The sequence below is a fragment of the Uloborus diversus genome, chromosome 3 (assembly GCF_026930045.1).
Source record: "Uloborus diversus isolate 005 chromosome 3, Udiv.v.3.1, whole genome shotgun sequence".
In the NCBI taxonomy this organism is placed as follows: domain Eukaryota; kingdom Metazoa; phylum Arthropoda; class Arachnida; order Araneae; family Uloboridae; genus Uloborus; species Uloborus diversus.
The window spans coordinates 6,154,328-6,173,319 of NC_072733.1; the positions used below are offsets into that span (position 1 = coordinate 6,154,328).

General features: G+C 31.8%; 1 protein-coding gene across 1 annotated transcript; it reads right to left on the bottom strand.

The window, feature by feature from the left end:
* Nucleotides 1-14,589: 14,589 nt before the first annotated feature.
* Nucleotides 14,590-16,638, bottom strand: LOC129218361 (leucine-rich repeat-containing protein 24-like). Its single transcript, XM_054852604.1, has one exon. The coding sequence runs from the start codon at nucleotides 16,636-16,638 to the stop codon at nucleotides 14,590-14,592; it is 2,049 nt and encodes a 682-aa protein (XP_054708579.1).
* Nucleotides 16,639-18,992: the final 2,354 nt, after the last annotated feature.

An 18,992-nucleotide genomic window follows, 5' to 3' on the forward strand; every position in this document is an offset into this window, starting at 1 on the left:
TCAAGCGGAAGGTGACGCGGACACGGTGATAGTGAAAGAAGCTGTCAAAATTGCCCAGAAAAAAAGACGTGACGGCCTTGTTATGTTTTCTGAAAATACCATAAAGAATATACAGTAATAATATATCAAGTATTATATTTATTAAAACTTAATCCAACATCGGCATACAAATTAACCAACTATTAATACAACTAAATACTAATATCTATTATCACGAGTATCTTTTGTTTTTAAGATTTGGCTCCTAAGACTGTTGATCATGCCATTTCGGATCATCGGAAGATGTTACTTTGGAATATTTGATTGAAATCGGTTGTACGATTATTGTGTCACTATATGTAGGTAACATCGACACAGGCCACTAAAGCTATACCACTATAAGCAATACCTTAGGAAAACGACTTCAGCTAAAAAAGAATTGGTCATAGCTCGTTTGCCCCCAACGCAAAATGCATCGAAATATCATCTAGATATCGAATACATTTGCAGGGCTTTATTTGGAAAAACTTTGAATTACAAACTCGTGATCTTACACTTTCGGGATGGCAGTTGGTAGATGGAGAATTTCAGCCAATGTCCAGACTTGAGCATAGCGCTAGATCAACTCTTACTTGCCAAAATACGCTAGAAGAACCACGTTTCACTACAAAATGTATATGCCGTCGATATGGACTTCCATACTCGGTAATTTGTAAAAACTGTTGTGGAAATAACTGCACAAACACAAGAAACATTTTGAATTTGGATGAAGATAAAGATGAGATTTTATTTTGATAATGTGAATATTTTATTTTATATAACTCCTTTAAACTCATGATTTTGTTTTTTCTTCCTACTTATTTTTTTTAATGTGTTTGTTCAACTTTTTTGAAAAATGTCTTCGTACGCAAAGTTATCTACAGTTCTTATACCGCTTTGATTAAATGAATAATGTGTTTAACATAACAAGAGACTTCAGCGTTTCGGCTCCTATTTCATTATTTCCTTTCTTTTTAATCTAAAACAAAATCATTTTCACTTTGAGCAAGAAATTCCCTTTCATTTGATACCACACATGATGTTTTTATTTTTGAAAATTTTCTATGATTTTTCAAGATGGCGACCAAAAAACGCATTTCTCGCTTCAGTGCGGATGTCAATTTTTATTCTGCTCACTCCCATTTTATATTAGTTTTGAGCATGACATTTCCTTTTATTTGATACCACATATGATTAAAAAAAAAACATCTTTGTTCAAGATAGCGGCAAAAAAAAAAAAAAAACACCCATTTTTCACTACAATATAGATGTACGTTTTTAACATCATCACTTCACTTTAAATATCCCATATTATATTCCTTTTCAGTGTTAAATTTACTTCAATTTGATATCACACATGATTTATTTTTATTTTTCAATTTTTTAATGAATTTCCAAGATGGCGGCCAAAAAAACGCATTTGTCCCAACAGTACGGATGTATATTTTTAGTATGTTCACTGGGAGTGTGTTACCTACCATTTACCACAAGAATCATTTCTGTTGAAATTTGTATGACACAAGGTGTTTTTTGGCCTCCTATTTCTGATGCACTATTTCAGCATTTGCGCTTTTAAAAGCGATGAAATTGATGGTCTTTTTTGTAAAAAGGCACGTAATATGTCTGCCAGAATTATTCCTCAATCAGCTATAAATGGCATGACCATCAAAAGATGGCGCCACCAGTCATATCTACTTTTCAATTTGGATATGAGGTTGGAGGGGAAGGAAAATATTATTAAATCATAATTCATTTAATTTTATATGCGATACTTTTGGTTTTTGCGCATCCTTTTCGAATAAAAAACTCCCTATTTAACAAGGTAGAATATTTTATTTAGCGAACAAATATTTGCTGTGTTAGTTAACGAAGCATAAAATATTATCCGAAATTACTCTGATTAATATATACATATATATATGTTTAGTATTTTTTATGTAATGAATTTAGTTAAATTTATAAAATTAATGTACTTTAAAGTTGCTAAATAATTACAAACATAATAATCACGCTTGCTCTCGTTTGCTTTCTCTTTAATGAAGTAGTTGTAGGAAAATTAAGGACTTAAACTTAATCAGCAAGTAGTACGGATAAATATATTTTTGATGTTGTTAATATTCATTTTGTAATAGTTTAGTAGTTAGTCTTGGACATCGCATTTACCAAATTACAACGTAAAATAGATAAAATGCGCTCCTTCTTCATTTTATATGCATTACTAATGTTTTGTCTTACGAGTGAAAAAGAGGACTGACTTTTTAACAACAGTCAAGAAACCCTGCCATAATAAATTTAAACACATCCAACATTTTAAGGACTGAAATGGGACAGGTGTGTTCCCCAAGTTAAAAATGTATTCTGTAGATAATCGAATGAAAATAATTTAAAAATTATATTCATTTTTGTGGGATCAGAAACCTAATTAATTTACCCAATTCTGAAATCCCGATCCCGAATCCCTTGGGATACCGCAAGATATTTAGCGGGATTCACAACCCTGCAAATTTTTTTTTCCATTCAAGCTTTTTCCAGCTTTTGCCACTCATAAAACTACTATTTTCGCAAGCATCATCTGAAGTTTGAATCTTCTTCCTCGTATATCTGCAAGAGCAAGAAAAACTGTGTCTCGTATGACCAACGATGGATGTACCATTTAAGAACACAGTAAAAATTGAGTACATGTTTCTGAGAATGAATTGGTATACGAGCGGCACACTTTTGCTTACCAAACGATAATTGCTAACTAGGATCTGACTTTGTAGTGATTTACAATTGCTGCACAGAATTAAAGAAAACTATTAATTCAAGTAATAAAAGCCGTCATTCCTAAACAGCATAATTTGTTAAATATGAAACAAAATCCAGGGATCCCGTGGCTCCTTATAATCCCGAAATCCAGAAGGACTGAATTCGACGTGGGATTGGAAACCCTAATCCTAATATTAGAACAAAAAAATATTGCTCCACGAAATTCTGTTTTTTCTTTTCTTTTTTTTGAAAACCCTCATTTTTTTATATTCGACTTCAAAACTTATATTCCACAAAAGGTTAGACTATTATGATGCTTGAATGAGACTGTTTTTACATTTTTAGTATATGACGTAAAATTAAGCACGTTAACAATTAAATATAAATTCCCTACGTGCTTTCATCAAAAATTGTTAATGATCATATTAGAAATGAATCGGCGTTTGATAATATTTCCGTTTGAAAATTTCTTTACCGTATAAGATGCGGCACATTGTAATTTTAAATCTAATTTTCGAATTTGCTATTTAAATTTTCAATTCAAGTCCAAAAGACATGCCTCTGTGAATGTAATTGATACAGCGTCAATGTGAAATTAAATTTGTAATAATAAACTTACCTCACAAGAATGTAAAGCAGTATTTACCATAAGGGTATTTTGTTTATAAGCAAAACAAGCATTTTATTTTATCGATGAGATGTGAAAATTTACTTAAGTAACCAGCATACAAACACAGTGTTACAAAGTTATTTTTTTTTAACGACATTATTACGAAAGTGCACAATTTCAGAGCTTAAAGAATAAACACTTAACCAATCTAAGTTTATCATGCTTGAGTTATGCTAAGGATCTTTAACTGACTTTACTTAATAAGTTTTATACATAATTATGTGTTTTTTTTTTGTCGCATTATGTGGGTAAAACACAATACGCGTAATATGCATGGAAATTATAGCGTACTCTATGTTTTTACAGTACTTTTTGCTTAAACAACTAGCAGGAAGTCTGTGCACAAAGCTCAGTTCAGAATCATGACATTCAAATCATGTTATAACTAAACATAGCTAATTTATTTTATTCAAAACTTGCTCAACATGTTATTGTTTTTCCTCCGCTTCCTGAAGAGAATTATTTTGATATATCGAGTGAGTTTTCTGCTTTGACAGTTTAAAGGAGCACTTGTAAGATATAGGAAACAATCATTTTAATGCGTTATAATTTATTTAGCAACGAATCTTGTGCCTCAAAACACGTTTTGAAGTACCAAATATTATTGTAGGTTTGGTATTGTAATAAAAAAAGCTGGCTTGTTTTGAGAAATTACTTTTTTTGTCCATTCATTTGTGATGCAATTGTACTTTACAGAAGCTTAAATGTTGAAAATAAATGCCATTTAAGTTTGATGCGTTAAGATATACTTATATTTTAAAAAATCTAATCCGTTTACTCTTAAATATGAGGTTAATTGCAGTTAGAAAAAAATTTCATTAGAGCAACCGTTGATTTTCTAATTAGGAACATTTCCTGAAAACTCAAAGGAGTAAAAAATATTTTCGGTAGTACTTTTATTAAATGTAATTATTTTTCGAATAAAAATCTTTTCTAAAGGCAGGCAAGTACCTACTGCTTAAAATATTTGATGTTTGTAAATTCTCACTTTTGTAAATGCGAATTTTTCCTAGATATGCCAATTGAAAAGAAAACTATATATGGCAAAAAGCGTCTTAAACCATGAAAAAACGACTACTTTCTTTGTTCAATTGTGCTTTATTTTAGATGTTGATGAAGATATGCTGTTACGAATTTTAACTAAGAAAAGGAGTCATCAAATACCCTGCAAAGTATTAGTCTTATGCATCTCATTTTTATTTGACCAGATTAAATGAAACTCGGTTCTTGCTGACTACTAAAATCTAATCAATTTACCTGTAGTATTCAAATATTTTTTATTATTAGTATTATTATTTTAGAAATTAAAAGCCAATGTTTCATTTTAAAAGCAATTGACGCAAGCCACGAATAGAAATTCACGTAGCCAAGTAAAGGATGTTGGATTTAAGACTTTAAATCAATTTAAAACAATCAGCTTCATTTACATAATTTTAATTAACAATGTTTTTATCGGAATTTCAATTTTGCAACACTCTTAGGGATTTGTACGTGCTGTGTGCATTCTTCTAGATTCAGTTTAACAGTTTAATCCATGTTTCTGATGTGTCGTGTTTCGTAGTTACGTTATAGGTCAAATATGTTTGTTCGCCAGTCAAAATAAAATTATTTTTTATGAGAATACTGCTCAACTCTGCTGAGTAATTTAACAGGCTTCGGTCCCAGGCGTGTGATTCTCTACAGATAAATAGTAAAATTTTCACTTTAGTGTTTGTAAAATGGCGAAGAAAAAGTAACCTTCGTGAAACTTAAGAGCCATTGTCTGTAAGAATCAGGCAGTTTACGGCATTTGTGATTGTTGACATTTTTAATTTTTCTTATTTTCACATATGTTGTTCCTTATCATGAATGTAATGTTTGTGCAAAATATGAACTTTGTCTGCCTTACCGTTTTTGGGAAATTAAATTTTTAAATTTAGGGGGCGTAGCACATTTTTGCGTGTTTTTCAAATTTGCAGATTTTGAAGTTCTTGTTGCTTTAAGCGTCCCTGTAATGACATGGATTTTTAAATTCTATACCATTATATGGTCTTCTTAGATACTATTACAGCTGTCAAATCGGTGTCACTACGAGGGCGACGGCCACAAACTCCTTTTAAAAATGACCGAAAATGAATTTTTTTAGCACATTCAATGCCAATTTTCTCAAAGCGCCTTCATGATGACACCAACGTTTTTGCATAAATTCCTAGCTACACTTGCATACATCAAAAATATGTAAGAAAATTGGTGTCACTATAAGGGCGCCAGAAGATATTGGAACTTTTATGTGATAAATTTCACAAAAATGCAAATGTTTAAAATCTAACTACTACTCTCGCCCTCATAGCAGAGATCTGAAACTAATTAAGTTTGATAACCAACATGTTCGTCTAACATATGAAATAAAAAAATCGGTGTCACTCCTATTACTTTCGGAAACATTATCATTCGAAATTAGTATGTTATGGAGTCATTAAAAAAAAGACTTTTCTAATTCGAATGGCTTTTTGCACGGTTTGTTTTAAACTTTAACATAAAAGTACAGTAGTGACATCTAAAATAATATGTTTCTAATGCTTTTTATATAAAAAAAAAACTTTATAAAAAGCATTAGAAACACAATAAATCGATATAGGTACAGATGGACGTATTGTGTAATGTGCATTATGGCTAAAATAATCGTACTAATATTCATATTTTTTCAACCGTACTAATTTTTTATCTGTTATTTATATTAAATATGCAACTATTTATAACATAATGTTTTAAAGTGTGATGAACATAATGTATTATATAGCGATCATTCAGAATCTGAAACATAATTTGAAGATGACGTAGACTAAAACAAAGAAAACATAAAAAATCAAAACACCCAGTTCCAGAAAGACGGTCATCTCTTATTGATATCTGGTAAATTTGTAGCACTAAAGTTTGGGAAAACGTGGTATCCCGGAGAAATAGTAGAAGTTGACCGTTTGCTAATCTGAATACAACTAGCCCCCTCATAGCAGAGATCTGAAACTAATTAAGTTTGATAACCAACACGTTTGTCTAACATTTGAACTAATAAAATTAGTGTCACTGCTACTACTTTTGGAAATATATCATTCAAAGTTTGTATGTTGTGGTGCATTTTTTTCATTTATTATTATTTTTTTTTAATTTATTTTATTTTATTTGTTTATTTCTTTATTTTGTTAATTAAATCTTATCACACCCAGATATTATTTTGACCATATTTATTTTTAATTTATTACAAAGAAGCAACGTTTAACATAAATAGCTCTGGGCAGTAAGACCGTCTTTATCTGGAATAGAAAATGCTCGTTTTGATATAGGTACAGGTGGATCTATTGTGCATAATATGTTAAGATTATCATACCAATACTCGCCTTTTTTCCGGTCAAATAAATTTATTTATTCAAATCCTTCTGGCCATGCATTTGACCTTTAATTGCAAATGGTCAACTTCTACTGTTTCTCCGGGATACCATGTTTTCCCAAGGTTTAGTGCTACAAAATTACCAGATATCAATAAGAAATGACAGTCTTTCTGAAACTGGGTGATTTGATTTTTTATGTTTTCTTTGTTTTAGTCTACGTCATCCTCAAATTATGTTTCAGATTCTGAATGCTCGCTACATAATACATTATGTTCATCACACTTTAAGACATTATGTTAGAAATAGTTGCATTTTTAATAAAAATAACAGATAAAAAATTAGTATGGTTGAAAAAATATGAATATTAGTACGACTATTTTAGCCATAATGCACATTACACAATACGTCCATCTGTACCTATATCGATTTAATGTGTTTCTAATGTTTTTATAAAGCTTTTTTTAAAAAAGCATTAGAAACATATTATTTGAGATGTCACTACTGTAATTTTATGCTAAAGTTTAAAACAAATCGTGCAAAAAGCCATTTGAATAAGAAAAGTCTTTTTTTAAATGACTCCATAACATACTAATTTCGAATGATTATATTTCCGAAAGTAATAGGAGTGACACCGATTTTTTTATTTCATATGTTAGACGAACATGTTGGTTATCAAACTTAATTAGTTTCAGATCTCTGCTATGAGGGCGAGAGTAGTAGTTAGATTTTAAACATTTGCATTTTTGTGAAATTTATCACATAAAAGTTCCAATATCTTCTGGCGCCCTTATAGTGACACCAATTTTCTTACATATTTTTGATGTATGCAAGTGTAGCTAGGAATTTATGCAAAAACGTTGGTGTCATCATGAAGGCGCTTTGAGAAAATTGGCATTGAATGTGCTAAAAAAATTCATTTTCGGTCATTTTTAAAAGGAGTTTGTGGCCGTCGCCCTCGTAGTGACACAGATTTGACAGCTGTAATAGTATCTAAGAAGACCATATAATGGTATAGAATTTAAAAATCCATGTCATTACAGGGACGCTTAAAGCAACAAGAACTTTAAAATCTGCAAATTTGAAAAACACGCAAAAATGTGCCACGCCCCCTAAATTTAAAAATTTAATTTCCCAAAAACGGTAAGGTAGACAAAGCTCATATTTTGCACAAACATTACATTCATGATAAGGAACAACATTTGCAGAAATAAAGAAAATTAAAAATGTCAACAATCACAACCTGCCTGATCCTTACAGACAATGGCTCTTAACGGCACAAATTATGAAGTTTGGAAGTTTAAAATGGAAATGTACTTGACTGATAAAGACTTATGGGATGTAATAGTGCATGATGTGTCTGAAAAGGCTGGAGATGAACAGAATGCTTGCATTAAAGCGAATAAATCAGCTCGAGCTAAAATTGCGCTGTGTGTTGAAGATAATCAGCTGATTCATATCAAGCATGAAGAAAAAGCAAAAGGTATGTGGAATTCCTTACGAACGTTTATGAACAGAAGCATTTAAATACCAAGCTATTTTTGCGAAGAAAATTGTATACATTCAAGTGCGAAAAATCTGTTAGATTATATTCAAAATATTTTAGAAGTTGTCGATCAACATAGAGGTTTGGGAAAAATTATTCCTGAAGATGATATAGTGGCATTACTGTTGTGTGGAATGCCGGAAAGTTATGATTCGCTAATTACAAGTTTAGAAGCGCGACCTTCAGAAGAGTTGTCATTAGACTACGTGAAAGGAAAATTAATTGCTATATATGAACGTAGGGAAGAAACTGTGAAATTAAACTTTGAGCAAAATGCGTTAAAAACGGCTGTGAAATCTAAAAAGATTAAAACTGAAAACTTCAAGACGATGTCTGAAAATAAATTTCGAAGAGTTTGTCATTTTTGTAAGAAGCCTAATCATATAAAGAAATTCTGTTATTTGTAGAAGGCGGAACAACGTAAATTAGAAGACCATAAAGTCAAGAAAATTTTAGATGAGAATAAAGAATGCAAACATATAAAAGATAGAGATTTTCAATGTTTTAAAATTAATTCTAGGAATTCTTGTGAAAATTGGTACATAGATTCGGCTTGTTCTGCACATATGACGAATGAAAAAGACTTCTTTTCTGGAAATATGAAGTCAAAACAGGGAAAAGTAAGAGTTGCTCGTGGACAGCTATTAGATATTAAAGGAATAGGTGATGGTTTTATTGAATACGAAGTCAAAGATAAAGAAACCAATTATATAAAAATCTGCAACGTATTGTACATTCCTGAATTAGACAGTAATTTGTTATCTGTCAAGTGTCTTGATCAGAAGAACTATTTTATTACATTTGGATCCAGTATGTGCACAATTAAGAAAAATAATGAAATTATCATTGAAGGACATCTAGAAAATGATTTATACAAATTAAGCACTATTGAAGTTGCAAGTAAAGTTACAGAAGAATCGCATGTGAATTGTATACATATGTGGTACAGAATATTTGGTCATCATGAGCCTCGAGCGATTCAACAACTACAGGATGAACATTTAGTTACCGGTCTTAAAATGATGATCTGTAAATGTAAAATGAAATGCTTATGTTACGTAAAGACAAAGATTTCCACAGAAAAGTGAAGTTTCCTTATCCACAGAAAAGTGAAAATAGAGCATTGAAAGTTGGAGATCTATTTCACTCTGATCTTTGCGGAGCATTTCCCCTGCAATCTCCAAGTGGAATGCGTTACATATTGACTTTGATAGATGACAAGTCAAGATTTCTTACAGTTTATCTGCTAAGACAGAAAAGTGAAGCAGCAGATAAGATAATAGAATTCTTCAATTATGTGAAAACCAAGTTTGAAAGAACTCCTAAAGTACTACGTACCGATGGAGGTGGGGAATTCGTAAATGAGAAGCTGAAAAATTATTTTGTAAGGAATGGCATAAAGCATCAGCAAACAGTACCCTATTCTGCATCTCAAAATGGAGTCGCGGAAAGACGAAACAGATATTTGGTTGAAATGGTCAAATGTATGCTACAAAATTCCAAATTAGATCAAAAGTTTTGGGGAGCTGCAGCAATAACAGCATGCTATTTGCAAAATCGTTTACCAACAAAAGCGTGTAACTTAACTCCTTATGAAATATGGAATGGAAGAAAACCGACAGTTCAACACCTAAAAATATTTGGGAGAAGTGTTGTAAATTACATACCGTCTGTAAGAAGGAAGAAATTGGAAAATAGAGGAAAAGAAGGTATATTTCTCGGTTACGCATAAAAATCAAAAGGATATCTTGGATTACATAAAGAAAGCCACAAAGTAATTGTAACAAGAAACGTAATTTGTGTTGACAATTGCAGCAATGAAATTTTAACAAGAGTTGACGAAGATAAAAAGCAAATTAATGAAGTAACTTGTAAATTATATGAAGAAAATGAGTCTAAGTGTGAAGTTGATGAGACAAAAGACAAATGTAGACGTTCTGAACGATCGAACAAGGGTGTACCTCCAGATAGATACGTATGCGCTTATAAAACTGTTCAATTCGTTCAGGAACTTTCTTCTTGGAAAGAAATGAAAATGTTGCCGCAGGAAGAGCAGGAAAAATGGATAGAAGCAGCAAATGAAGAAATGAAATCTATCGAAAAGAAAGAGGTATGGGAACTGACCGATTTGCCAAAAGGAAGAACAGCAATTGATACAAAATGGGTATTCAAAATCAAATGAGATGAAGCAGGCGAAATAAATCGCTATAAAATGAGGCTTTGTGCAAGAGGTTTTACCCAGAAGCCTGATGAGGATTTCAGTCAGACATTTGCTCCAATTTCGAATAATGCAACATTTAGATTATTGCTCACATTAGCAGCAGCAAGAAATATGAAAATTAAACACTTAGACGTGAAAAATGCTTTTCTCAATGCTGAGATAGGAATTGTATATAAAACAACCAGAGGGCTATATTAAAGAAAATGAAAAGGAAAAAGTATATAAGTTAAAAAAAGGTCTGTATGGTCTAAAGCAATCTGCAAGAACTTGGAATGAAAAGATCAACAAAGTTTTAGCTTCAAATGGTTATTTAAGTAGTAACGTAGATCCATGTTTTTACTCAAGAAAAGAATCGAATGGTTGGAGTTATATTCTATTTTACGTTGATGACATTCTGATTTATACTTTGGATGAAGATAAAGAATTAAGAATGATAAATATGTTTAAACAGCATTTTGAGATTTCCGATTTAGGGAAAATCACATACTACTTGGGTGTTCAAGTAGAACGACTTGAAGATGGAAGCTTTGCAATTAATCAAGAAACGAAATTTAAGCAACTAGTAAAGAAATATGGATTAATTGAAGCAAAAGAAGCAAATATTCCGATGAATTCTGAATTTATAAAAGATGAAGAAAAATCAGAAGAATTAGAAAATAATGTCGCGTATAGAGAAGTTATTGGATCACTTTTGTACATTTCAACAACATCGCGACCGTATATAGCTACAGCAGTTGGAATTTTATCACGGAAAGTAAGCAAGCCAACAGAAAAGGATTGGAAAGCTGTAAAGCAAGTAATGCGATAATTGAAGAAAACCTCTCATTTCAAATTGAAATTTGGAACAGATACAGGCAGTTTAGAAGTATTTGTCGATGCAGATTGGGCAGGAAATATTCCTGATCGAAAATCAACAACTGGTTACGTCATCATGCTTGGAAGTTCCTCGATTGCATGGGCAAGTAGAAAACAAAATTCAGTATCCTTGTCCTCAACTGAAGCTGAATTTATTGCAGTATCGGAAGTGTGTAAAGAAGGCAAGTGGATAGTACAATTACTGAATGAAATCGAAGGTGATAAAAATAGAACATTTGCAGTGCATGAGGATAATCAAGGCTGCATAGCAATGGACAAGAATGAAAGGGTGAGTCAAAGATCAAAACATATTGATGTTAGGTACTGTTTTATTAGAGAACTGTATAAAGAAAAAGCTATAGACATTAAGTATTGTGAATCAGAAAATATGATAGCAGATATATTTACAAAACCTTTGAGTAATATTAAATTTGAGAAATTTCGGAAGAAAATTATTTCCGATGTAGCTGATTGAGGTGGGGTGTTGGATTTAAGACTTTAAATCAATTTAAAACAATCAGCTTCATTTACATAATTTTACTTAACAATGTTTTTTATCGGAATTCCAATTTTGGCAACACTCTTGGGGTTTTGTACGTGCTGCATTCTTCTAGATTCAGTTTAACATTTTAATCCATGTTTTTGATGTGTCATGTTTCGTAGTTACGTTATAGGTTTAATATGTTTGTTCGCCATTGTTTAATTTTAGTCAAAATAAATTTCTTTTTTATGAGAATACTGCTAAACTCTGCTGAGTAATTTAACAAAGAAAGCAACAATAATTGCAGTCGTTGATTCTGTCCGAGTTTCCCGAAGATACAGAAAGTAATTTGTGTTAAATTTAATGGAAATAATACAACGTTTTTTTGAGCAGGTAGAATTAAATACAATCGGAAAATTTAAAGAAAATTATGCACCAGTACAGATTAAGATATTCGCACAATGCCATACCCAAATCATCTGCAGTTTCTTTTACATCATGTTTTAATTTAAATCTCCATAAAATTACTGGTAGCTTGTGTCTATTGAGCTCTGTGATTTAACCTGGAGTTTCTGAATTTGAAATTGTAAAAGTATCAGTTTCTAGGTATTTGATAATGCCTTTTATTCAGATAAAAAACAAAGAATTCAGTTGATTCTGCAGTTTTGATACGAAAATGATATTTTAGAACCTAGTCGCGCTCAGTATTTGCATTGTTAATTGATATATCTTTATGTTTACTTTTTTGTAAAACTACTGGATATTATATTCTGAAGCAAACTGGGTGAAAAATCTATACATCATTTACTAAGCACCATAGATACATTATATGCTTTCCTCAAAAGAAAATAATTATCGCATGGAAATAATTTTACGTTTTAATTAATAATAACATCCATACAAAGCATAGAAAAAATGCCAAAATCTTAATGGGGGAAAAATATTTTTGCTTAATATCATCACATAGTATAAAAAAGAACATGTCGTAGCTAACGTAACAAACTCAGTACCTTGTAATCATCTCAAACGTATGTGTGGCAACATAGTGAAATAAGCTGTATATTTTATTGCACAAAAACATTATTTAATATTAGTGACCGGTGAAAAATGCAAGCAATACATGCCACTTAAATGATTTCTAATCATATATATATATATATATATATATTCATTTATAATTCAGCAGTTCTCAAATTTATTTAATATTTTTTGACTTTATGAAATATATATCTTTAGAACTTAGCAAGATTATTCACATAAGTATTAATATAATTGTACTTTTTAAAATATTTTTTTAGTAGTTATTGCAATTTGAACATCCCTGATTAGTTTAAACCCTGTCGTATGACGTAGGTTGTGAGTGGAATCGGAAAGTGAGCTCGAGAATAAACTTTGAGTAAATAAGAATGCAACTACAAAAGGATTGCACTAAGGCACAGAGGAAACAATACTTTCTGAATCATGGATTGGGGGATACACTGACTATAATCTAATTATCTTAATACATGCTTCAGACGAGACACATATGTTTTTTTTTAATTATATATCAAGAATGTTTCTTCGAATGCATGAATAGTGTAAATTATTTTGATCAATCATTGAAGGATAGCAATATAAAATTAGTTTGCTCAGCTGTGGTGCACCTGTTGTATAAGAATTTAAAATGTAGTAAATTTTAGTCATCTCTTTTCCTTATTCATTCCGTAAGAAAATATCATTTTCAATTTCATTCTACGTATCTTTCTATGTACTTTGAATTGCAAAATATCATTTTTTCTGAATTGGTAACGTTTTTCCAAAGTTTTCCATTAATTCTGAGACTGTGCGTGTAATCTCGAATAATATGCAAGATAACGCAAATACGTGGGTAGAATCATACAGACGCCGCATTTGCGGCATTTTTTTTCTAGAAATTTAAGCTACACTGTTTCATAAAAATACAACATTAAATAGTCTTTGAAGCTTAATTTCGTCTCTCAGTCACACGTGAACCACAGCTGCTGTAAAAATCCTTCTCGACCCGCTTGAGATTTCATGGTGCTGCAAACGTAGCACCGATAAAATGGCTTTCATGCGAGTAACAATTCTCTATGTAAGTTCTTTATTATTTTACACAGTATAGGAAAGGGACGCATCATTAAAAAATGAATACACTCTCGGCAAACATCCACGTGTTTTAAACAATCTTCGATCATTTGTATATTCTTGATAAAACTTTTGTACGACATGGAATCCTCATATCACATTATGAATGTCCGCTTCATATTTGAGCAACACCACTAAGCTGTATAGACGGCACACTTCCATGCAATCGTTTGCGTGTGTGTATATATATGTGTATATATTCTGTATATAATGTATATATGTATAATATATAACGCTTACATGCATATTCAACAACATCTCAATATCATAAGTTATTTTGTTTACAAATGAATTAATTCATTCGGCATACTTCGCAAAAAATATACAACATATCCATCGCTATCTCAAAGGGGCATCAGTGTACTGTTATGAGCACCACTTCGATTTAAAAAAAAAAATCTATCGCTGAATGTTTCTCTTACCAACATGCAACGGATTTTGTTTAGAGTTTGGGCTATATGCGTTTTTCCCATTCTTTGAATCATAGATCGTGGCAGCACACCGAAAGTATTTCTCCATGTGACATGAGGTAGAGTTACTTCATTACACTTCAGTGGCTGTCGATTCTCCGTCACTACTCATACGAGAAGCAGCAGTGATGCTTTTAGCTTGGGCCGGTCTCCTATAAAATTCTGCACCAGGATCCATATTGGGCTGATACATCCATTGCTGCGGTGGGCTGTTTTTCCAATCCTCGTTATCTCCGGGAATAGCACGAGCATGATCTATCAAATCAGGACCTTTTTCTTCAGAGCATTTATCTGACAAAAATGATGAAACACGGCTGTTTCTTTCCTCTTCACGTATAGTTGGGGTATCATAGTTCATTTTCATCCCTTCAGGATCCATCGCATCCATTTCAGAGCTGCCATCACCACGTTCTCTCTCTTTCCGGTCACCACCTTTTTTACGCAAGGTATCAGAAAGCTCATGGTGTAAGCGTACATGAATATCATCTGCGGAACCAGGCATCATCATGGGGACAGTGTTTCGTTTGTCATCAAGAGCTGCTGCAGGTATCATCATTACTGGTGGAGGATTATGACCGTCCCATTGCAAATCAGCTGTCGGTATATGTATATCTCTTACCATCCAAACTGGTGGCTCTTTAGAAGCATCGACATAGTGATCGGTTCCATGTCTAGCAGCATCCAAAACGGGATCGTAATGATCTATTTCATTAGTTGGTAGGTTTTCATAGCCTCCGATGCGATTTGCCTTTCCCATGGGATTAACTCCAAGTAGCTTCAAGTCAGAGTTGTCTTGAGCAGCTTTCGGAGAAGTTGGATTGACCGAGTTGCACATTTTGTGGTTAGCTTCAATTCTTTTACGCTGCGCATTTCTTTGTCTCCTACGGTGGCAAATATAAAGAACAGCCGAAAGGATAACTAGGACAATAACAGCTCCAGTAACCATACCGATGGCCATTCCAGCCATTGAATTACTTCTATCTTCTTCCTCTTCTTTAACTTCTTGAGTTTTCTCTTCTTCTATAATTTTTACACCAGTAACTGGAATTCTGGATACCATTAACGTAAAATTCTTAGCAACCTTTCCAGCTGTATTGGAAGCAACACAAGTATATACACCTGCATTCGGCTCTTGAACAGATGATATTCGTAACCTTGAATTCTTTTCTTTTTCGGCGTATTCAGACATTATAAAAGTCTGCATGGATGATATACCTTCGGATAAGTTAGCAATCACCCTTTCTCTCCACAGCCACTGTATAGACGGAATAGGATCCCCGGAGACTTTGCACTCCAATGTTACGTTTGAACCTTCAAATACATTCATGGCACTGGATGTATTTAAAAAAGTGGGAGCACAAGCATAGTCCTCAATATTGACCTCTGTCCATATTTTATCACGCAGTCTTACTGGTCTGTAGCAAGTAGGAGGAATATAAGGAACGTTGTTTTCGTGTAGCCACTGACGTAAGCCACGAAGTTCACAATCACAAGTCCAAGGATTACCATCTAAGGTTATTCCATGAAGAAATTTAAATGGCATCATAGTTTTTGCGTGAAGAGTTTGAAGGTCATTACTGTCTAATTTTAAAACTTCCAGTTTCTCTAGACCTTCAAAAGCTCTGGTGGCAATAGTATCAATTTTACAGCCGCTTACTTCTAAGATGATCAGGGTTTTTAATTCCACAAAAGCTTGAGTTGGAATGATGACAAGTGGATTTCCACTTAAAATCAGATGCCGCAATAATGGCAAATGACGAAATGCAGCTGTAGGAATGTAAGAAATAAGATTATCGCTGAGGTCAAGCTCCACCAGATTTGAAATTCGATTCAATGCGAAATCATCAATATGCTCTATCCCACAACGAGCTAGATAAAGCTTTTGAAGGTTTACTAAACCAGCATTCAGAAACGCATTTGGAGGTAAGAGTGTGAAATTGTTCCGAGTTAAATCTAAGACTTGAATGGTTGGTTCTAAACCGGGAGGAATTTTTTCAAAGCCAGCCATCGAACATTCTGCTGTTACTTTTCCTTTTCTCCATATGCATTGGCATTTCGGGTGGCACGAAATTGAAAAACTGTGAGTTAGTATACTCAGCAGAAACAAAACACTATAAATCATTCTTTTCATCATGAGGTACTTTCTTTCTCAAGAGGAGTTACTTAAGTTTTTCATTCATCTTCGGACAGCTTTCTGGGGGGAAAACTCCTTTGCCTTTCTGCAAAAGAAAAAACAAATAATAAGTAACTCATAATGTATTCAGAAATCAAATATCATTTAAAGAAAAATCGTAATTAACTTTAAAAGGCTCCTAAACTACTTAATGCCCTTTATCAGACAGATAAGCATAATATAACATTCATCCAGAAAATACTTTTTAAAAAAACATCATCCGTTTCTGGAAATCTCGAGAATTTAAAATACGTAATGATTAAAAATTAACAATCTGAATTTTGAACAATTTTTTTTCACTTTACTGGCACATAGTTATCTCGTATACCTGGCGCATGTAGTATAAAAACGCATAATCAATGATGACACATAACAATTTGCAAATTTAAATTACATTGAACGAGATCACAAAAAATAAGCGCATTATAAGTTATTGGAGTATAATGCAATATTTTAATATATATAAACACACTAAAAATATTACATTTAAAAAATTTGGATTTTTCTTTCTTTTGAGATGTGCTATGATTGTTCGTTGAGTTACGTCTTGCTTGTCATTGTTAAAATAATTATTGTTTTATGGATTTATTATATTAATGTTATTATGTTATACATTCATTATATATTCCTTATGTTATTAAGTATGGATTTTTCATTCTTTTGAGATGTACTATGATTGTTCGTTGAGTTACTTCTTGCTTGTCATTGTTAAAATAATTATTGTACAATAAAACACAGCTTTACACAAAAAGAGTTGACTTGTAAGGTAAATTAGTAAAAATGAAATTTAGGTAAATCATTTTGTCTTTGAAATTATAGAAAAAAATTACTGCCATTTGTGAAATAGAAATTTTGTTTTCAATTCCGGCACATATTTGGATAATTATTTGTTATTCTTGTTGAAAATAAACATTTCTTTGTAGTGGTAAATCGTTTCTGGCGCTTTCTTCTCACTCAGATTTCAAATATTTAATAATTCTTTTTGTTTCAGTTATAAATTTCTCTTATTTTACAAGCTCCCTAATTTTTTGATATGATTTCATTAGCGTCGAATGTTTTTGTATTTATATCTTTCCCAAAGTAATCGAAGTACATCAAAAGAATTTTTAACTGTTAAAAAAGGTCCCTAGTAGATATCCAAAAAGTAATTTGTATACCTATGTATTTTTCATTAAAAGTTCTTTCATTACAAAGCTGGTAACACGGCTTTTTGCTTTAGAACTTAAGTTTATCCCAGAAAAAGATCCCTTTTGGAATCGTTTTAAAATGCAAGACTTTTTGCATTAAAAGTTGGAAAGTTGACAAAAAAAAAAAAATGTTTGAGATTCGAAGATGTATTTAATAGTAATAAGAGAAACACCGATATAGAGGCATTTCGCAATCTTATAAATATATTTTCATTTTCATTTGTGTTATTGCTGGTCATCTATTGCTTGCTTATTTTTGTCTTTTACTCGTTTTTTACAAAACAATTAATCCATTCGTCCTTTATTTTTCGATATTTATTACATCATTTCTTTTTTTATTAGTTATCGTATGAGGGAATAGATAAATGAGTTAATCCCCTTTTTAAAACCAAACTTGACATTAATAAGTATAAAAACATATTTTAACAAGCCCCTTGTGAAAAAAATTTAAACCTCACCTTTAAACAGTTTGGTATTTCTGATTTTCAATAAATTTGACGAATAATATGCTGACGACTTTCATCGGGTGAAACAATTGCCATTTGTTGTGTTCTCAAAGCTTTCCGCAAACATTCGCTCGTTAACAGATGAACGAAGAAATAAGGTCAAGTAATAAGCATAATGACGCCATGCATTACAAGAGTTCTTTTGATCGGTTCAAGTTGGTTACAGTTAAACAAATTTATTCAACACCAATAAGTAAAAATAAAAACAATTATCCATTAGCACTAATGCTGATGGGTTTTTTTTAAAATAGTTAATACCAAATACTATCCACTATAATTTATTTCAAAATTGATATTACGGTTGAATGGGATAGCTCTGTTAAAAAAATGATTTTATCTTCTGCTCATTTCATATAAAAAGTGGTATAGTACTGATGTCGTGCACAAGCGACTATTATGTTAAGATGCAGAATACAAAAGAAAAGTATAAATCGTTATAAATGAACAATTAAAAAAAAATCAGGACATTTGTTACTGGAGCAACATTTTCAAAACAAAAATATGTAACATTATGTAAAAGGGGCTCTTTGTTACCCGAAACACGTGTCTACTATTCTTGTTTTTCAAAAAAAAAAAAAAAGGAAAATGTATTTTTACTTTCTGGCTCAAA